The 6,438-nt window shown below is 41.8% G+C and overlaps 1 protein-coding gene across 1 annotated transcript in view; it reads left to right on the top strand.

Annotated features, from left to right (window-relative positions):
• Positions 1-6,438, top strand: part of PDK1 (pyruvate dehydrogenase kinase 1) — a 23,942-nt gene that overhangs the window by 10,128 nt on the left and 7,376 nt on the right. Inside the window, exons 5-8 of the mRNA XM_018572370.1 lie at positions 444-539; positions 2,399-2,476; positions 2,545-2,621; positions 4,128-4,226. Of these exons, the coding sequence (XP_018427872.1) occupies positions 444-539; positions 2,399-2,476; positions 2,545-2,621; positions 4,128-4,226 (350 nt within the window). The remainder of the gene's footprint in view (positions 1-443; positions 540-2,398; positions 2,477-2,544; positions 2,622-4,127; positions 4,227-6,438) is intronic.

Raw genomic sequence — 6,438 nt, 5'->3', positions numbered from 1 at the left:
TAATTGGTTCACATTATGGGGTATATATGTGGTGTGTGGACACCATCACATTGTCACATCTTTTGCCCTGAGGAAGGGACCCTGCGTGGCCCCGAAACGTCGGCTGTTTGACTATTGTGACACGTATGTCCAATAAAAAGGACTTATCCATTTGAAATCAATCTGAGTGCTGCTAACCTATAATTTCTGAATTATAAATGTAACATTTAAAGGATCAGGTTATAGTACAGGAATAGGGTCCCCGCATTGTACTGTTTGGGTACCAGAAGTTGTACTTTAAGGAATTCAAGAATTATACAAACTCTGTCCCGGGCCATCCAACCAAAAGCTTTATCTGATTTGGGCTTACCCTTTAAAGATTTATTATTTGCAAATGTTAAGTGTTTTGTTAAGTTTAATCTCTAGTTGTTCCCTTTTTTGTACATTTTTTTTTTTCCTTTCAGCGTTGCTGTTTGGAGGAAAAGTGAAAGTAAATCCAGCACACCCCAAGCACATCGGCAGCATAGACCCAACATGCAATGTTGTTGACGTTGTTCAAGGTACAATCTAGTTTAAGTCGCCTATCATAGAATCTTGTACACATTCGTTGTGTCTGTCTTCTCAGAAGAGGAAAGTGTGAAATAAGGTGCAGTTCTCAACTGTCCACTCTTGAACAAAACGAAAATAAACCTTACCAATAATTCACTGTATGTAGCATTAACATAAAATAGACCACATCTGACTTTTAGACTCCGTTAGGAGTATTGTTATGTCCGCCCACCGCTGGACAGCAATAGGAAGTGTTAATGCCATTCAGGGAGCGACTTGAACACCTGAAGAAGGACTGGAGGGACGTGGAGCATCACATGACCATGCCTTTAGGTAAGTGTTTAGGGCTTTTAGGTATTAGGCTTTTATTTGTATTGTATTGTAAGGTAGGGGATCAGTGAGGGTGGGGGGGTTACCTGGAGATTATCTTTAAAAACATTTTGATATTAACACCTTCATGAAGAGGTCATTTCCAACCTATATTATTTGTGTGATTCTGGTTAGTAGGATTTTTAAAATTATTATTATTCATAATAATAATTCTGCAAAGTGCTTGCCCGTAGTGTAGCCATCTGTGTCTGTATGCCCCTGGATAGTAAGGGCCGGGGGAAGGAAAATTTTGTATGATAAAGTAATACTTTTACCAAGCTGCTGTGAGGTGATCACTGTAACGTCAATGAGAGATGACCAGTGTGCATTGTGTTTGTCGAATTACATACCAGGGGACATAGTTCCTTGTTAGGGGGCCATGGTCATTGTGCTGTGCCTACACAGCAGCTTTATGTTGATGGTACCTCAGTCACAAGGCTACATGAAAGGTTATTTTTACAATCTGTTTTAGGTATGTGGCCAACTCTTCTTATATACATTTAAAATTGGGGAAAGTGGCTAGCAATGGCTCAGTAACACTGTGTTACTTCAAATGATCTTTGAGTTCCTTTGTAACATGCGCTAGTTACATATTTACCTCGTGTAGTGTTTTATAACCATTGGTATACTACTGAGGTCATTTTAGGTTACAGTACTGGAATGGCTCCAGTATACACGGAGTGCCTTTGAGATTTTCCAGCACAGGGCACAGAAACGTACAACCCCTTTTTCACATTACGTGTTATGTCATGTGTATCTTAAATTATATATTTCATAACAAGCTGTTAGGTGTTCTTGACTCTTTTCCTTGTCTGACCTTGAAATGTCATTGGATGATCTTTGCAGATCATTTTAATGCAAGTGAAGATCAATATCACAGCTAAGGTTAGCAGGATATTTGGCTGCACAGGAAGCGGGATCTTTGTGCGTAGGTGAGAGGTCGTTTATTCTTTGCTAGCTGTTAAATATCATTAAAGTTAAACTTCAGGTAAACCGCTAAATACAAAAATGAAATGCTGACAAAAGATTTGTATTTCTGTCTGTCCTTCCATCCATGTACAGCTCCACCACACAGCCTTGTCTGGCATTGCAGGAGACCTTATTTTAATTAGCTGCAGCTCTGTAAAACTTACAGGTCTCCCTCCCTCTCCCACTCTGTGACTAGACAGAAAAAAAAGGCAGTATACCCATGAACTCATCCATGTGTCACTTTGCCTTCTCTTGCATGGCAGCAGAACTGATTGGCTTCTTGTGCTGCCTTTCCTTCCCAAATCTGAGCTCTACTGTACATTAGAATGCAATAGGCCAGATTAAACTCGGCTACCTACACTGCTTGTATTAAACCAAAAAAAAACCCCCATTCAGTCATGTCGAGGTGGACTTTTCACCTGATAACCCCCTCCCAGATGACAAGCTGTCTGTTATATGCAATTACATATATGTTTTATTTGGGATTGATCTATCCATAGATGGAAGTTTGACTGTCATGCTTTACTTCTAGATGGGTACGAGAATGCAAAACAGCTTTGTGACTTGTATTACACGAACTCTCCACAACTGGAACTTGCAGAATTTAATGGTAAGATCTATAGTTATGGGACATGTCTACACTGAATATTCAGGCAATAATATTCATTCTTTTTCCAGCTAAGAATCCAGGACAGCCAATACAGGTGGTATATGTGCCTTCCCATCTATACTACATGGTGTTTGAACTCGTCAAGGTATGTTATTTTTTTTTCTAGTGGCACTAAAAATAGGCAGAATGTTAAAGTGACATTAAATCTGCTTCTTCCTTCTTCCCCGCCCCTAAGCAGCTGCTGTGGAGGCACCCATGTGTGCTCGTTCCTGGCCGTGCCCGCAAGTGGCTCTGTGCGTCCATAGACACACACAGCCCTGCAGCAGGCCACGCCCCTCCTCCCCTTAACTGTAGGTGTGAATGAAGCCTTAAAGGAGAACTATGGGGTCAGTGTTTTTCCCCATAGTTCTCCTTACGGTAACGGGAGGACACAAACTAGCGTCCTCCCGTTACCATAAGCTCTGTATACCGTGAGCTACAGCTCGCGGTATACTGAGACGCCGCACCTGGAGCGGATCCCGACTTAGATGACGGGATCCGCCCAGCTGCGTGAGTGACAGCTGGCTCTGCCTACCTAGAGGCAGAGCCAGCTGTACCCTCCCCCGTCCGTTCCGCCAGTCAGCGCTGGCAGATCGGAGCGGGGAGAGGGGAATCCAGCCCCTCCCCCTGTCACGGCAGAGAGCCGTGACAGGATCGAGAGGTGAGGGAATCCGGTATGTTTTCCCTCACCTCCCGATCTACTGAGCCGACCTGTGACAGTCTCATTGTCACAGGTCGGCTTAGAACTATGAGGTGAGTGGAAATCACTCATGTCATAGTTCTCCTTTAAGGAATGGAAAAAGGTGCATGCATTTAATTTTTTTTCCCCCCTGACATACGCTTGAGGACTTTGTGCTCATGTGTGCTAGATACAAGAGTATCTAGCATTCATATTACTTGGCAGATGTTCCTTCTTTGTCACATCTGGTTTTCCAAAGAGAAAACGCACAGTTTTGCTTATGCCGGCGCCATCTATCTGAACAGAGCCTTAAGCTGTCCATAGACAATATGCTGCCTTAGGTCTATGATGGCAGTTGGGTGTCAGATGCGTTACAATAACCAGGGGGTCCCATGGTCAGCTGGCCCCCTAGACATAAATGTTTGGCTTGGCCAAATGTATGTTTATCTATGGAACAAGGAGGAATAACTACTGTACAGGTATCCCCAGCACTAGATTGTTTTGGGAGGTTTGGTGGTGAGGAGTCGGTGGAGAATGTTAGTGGGACAGATTTTCAAAGCTGTTCCATGATCCTTTCCTTAACGGTTGGTCGGCTAGAGGATCCTACTAGTGCACGGGTAGCCAAACTACGGCCCTCCAGCTGTGGTAAAACTACAAATACCATGATGCATCTCTCTCCGGGAGTCATGGCTGTGAGAATCTTGCAATGCCTCCATGGGATTTGTAGTTCCACCACAGCTGGAGGGCCGGAGCTTGGCTACCCCTGTACTAGTGCATAGGCGTTAGACAGTCTCTTGACTATACCTATAGAAAAAGATGGGACAATATCCTTTTAAATCCTCATTTAACTAAGCCCCAGAAATGTTGGCTAATGTCTTTAAATTCAAAGCATAATAGGTGTACACTTAGAATGTGGTGTTTGTTCTTCTGTAGAATGCAATGCGTGCAACTATGGAATTCCATGCAGACAAAGGTGTCTATCCAGCAGTCAAAGTGCGGGTGTCCCTGGGGACTGAAGACCTAACTATTAAGGTATTTACGTATTTTGTATTAAATATAACTATGCAACAAATTCAGAATTGACTCTTTTAAGACACTACATTGGCTGCATATGGCACCATGTTTTCTGCTTTGGACCTGACCTCAAACATTTACTGTACAGGAAAAATAAGCAACTATGACAAAGGTTTCAGACTGTTCACCATTGGTCAGCATAATTGTTAAATGCTTGCAGGTATCTAAATCAAAATTTGTAAAACATTTGCAGGCTCTGGTGTAAATAGTTACTTATAAAGGATGTGTGGTGTATACAAGTTAGTGATTGAAGTGGACGGGTCATTAGCATTTCCCATTTGGCTCCCTTTCAGACCTTTTTTGAGGTTGTGTTTATAGTTTGAATGGGTTTCCAGCGCACAGCAATGGATCAAAAACCGGAAACTGCAGCATATTTTAAATGCTAGATACAGCAATTCATTGCTTGTGCATTGTGGTGCACTGCTGAGTGGATCTCTTAGCATCTAATATACTAGTAAACAAGTTTTAAATCCAGTTACTAGGTGATACAAGAGCCTTGTGTATTTTTTTGTTCTCTCTTTCTCTTCTATTGTGGGACAAAGTCAATCTTTCGCTATTTTTTTGACTAATAAAATTACTTAAGGTGACAAAGTCAAAAAAAGTTTCCCTCCCCCCATGTTAATGTAAGCAGTTACCTTAAATGATGTTTCTTAATCCGACCTTCTTTCCTGTCGTTTTCATCTGTGCCTCCAGCACTGCTGCGGGTCTCCGATCCAGCGCTGACTCCTCTGTCCTTGCTGGTACTTCCTGTCCCACGGTGTCTGCATGCGGGTGCACGCCGTCCATACACTTACCTTTTGTGTCTCTCCTCGTCTCCCGGCCGAAAATGTGAACTGCGCATGCGCCCGCCCCAAGATGCTTTGCGGCCGCCCGAGGATCTTCACATTTTCGGACGGGAGAGCGCAGGGAAGACACAGGTGATTATTAACCTCTGTTAACTAATTTTTTAAAACACTTTTTGCATAGATCTACTACTTACTAGCAGTAGATCTGTGCAAATAAAACGGAGGCTTTAATTATCCTTTTAATTCTTGCCTTGAATTCAAAAAAATAAAATAAGCAAAGACTGTTCCCAAGGCAGCCTAAATCACACTGTCTCTGACATACAAATGTAGACTGCAGAGTCTATTGTTTTCATTAAAGAGGAACTTTACCCATATCTTCAAAATAACAACAAATACACCTTTTAGAAATTGGTAATAACAATCTACAAACAGATCATTCTAGATAATTGCCGGCTTTGTGTTATTTGCACACCTTGTTTCTCTTTTCTTTCCCAGTCTTCTTAACGTGGCCATGTTTACTAAGGGCAGGTTACTATATCTCCCTTTTACTTCCTGGAACTCTGGCACATGTGACTAGGACATGTGACCATGCACATCATCTCAGGGGAGGAAATTGCTTTTCCCTGAGGTCTCATGAGATTTCCCAGCAATGCTCTGCTGGTGTAACTTTCCCAGAATTGGGCATGATTAGATAATTTGTGCCAAAGTGGACCAGGAGATGTAAAATAAAAATATGTAAGTTTAGCTAATGAATGTAAGGTGATTTCATATCAGCATGCAGAGCTGTATGCTGATGTCATTTTTAGTCAAATGGGGTAAAGGTCCGCTTTATGACAGATGGTGTCTGATCACCTTGCAGTGACATAATATCTGTAACGAGCAATAGAAGTAGAGCCTGCTGATATAATGAGCAAGTGTGTGTGTGTGTGTGTGTGTGTGTGTGTGTGTGTGTGTGTCTGTGTTTAGGGATGCACCGATACCACTTAAGTACGAGTACCGATACTTTTTTCAAGTACTCCACGATACCAATTACAGATACTTTTTCTTAAAGGGACAGGTCACATTTTTTCTAAAGCAATTCAAAATCATGATTTTAGGTCAGTTTCTTAATATTATGAAGAACATGAAATTAATATTTATCATGCCATTGCTAACTAAGGCTTGTATCCCCATAGTGGTGAAAATAGATGAGCACATGTCTCCACAAAAGTGACTTATTTTAGACCACTCTCAGAACAAACAGTTAGAATTTCTGCAGCATTTCTCTCTAAAGGAACTGTGATCCTTAGGATGCCTCTAAAGAAAAATACATGAAAGACATCAACTTACTAGAAATAATCATTAGTTTGTGGTAATGTATTAAAGTCTTGCCATTTGTAAACGTG

This window comes from Nanorana parkeri, unplaced genomic scaffold (genome assembly GCF_000935625.1).
Source record: "Nanorana parkeri isolate BGI_ZX_2015 unplaced genomic scaffold, ASM93562v1 scaffold44, whole genome shotgun sequence".
Classification (NCBI taxonomy): Eukaryota; Metazoa; Chordata; class Amphibia; order Anura; family Dicroglossidae; genus Nanorana; species Nanorana parkeri.
Note: the sequence above shows the minus strand (reverse complement) of the source record. Positions and strands in the feature narration are given on the sequence as shown.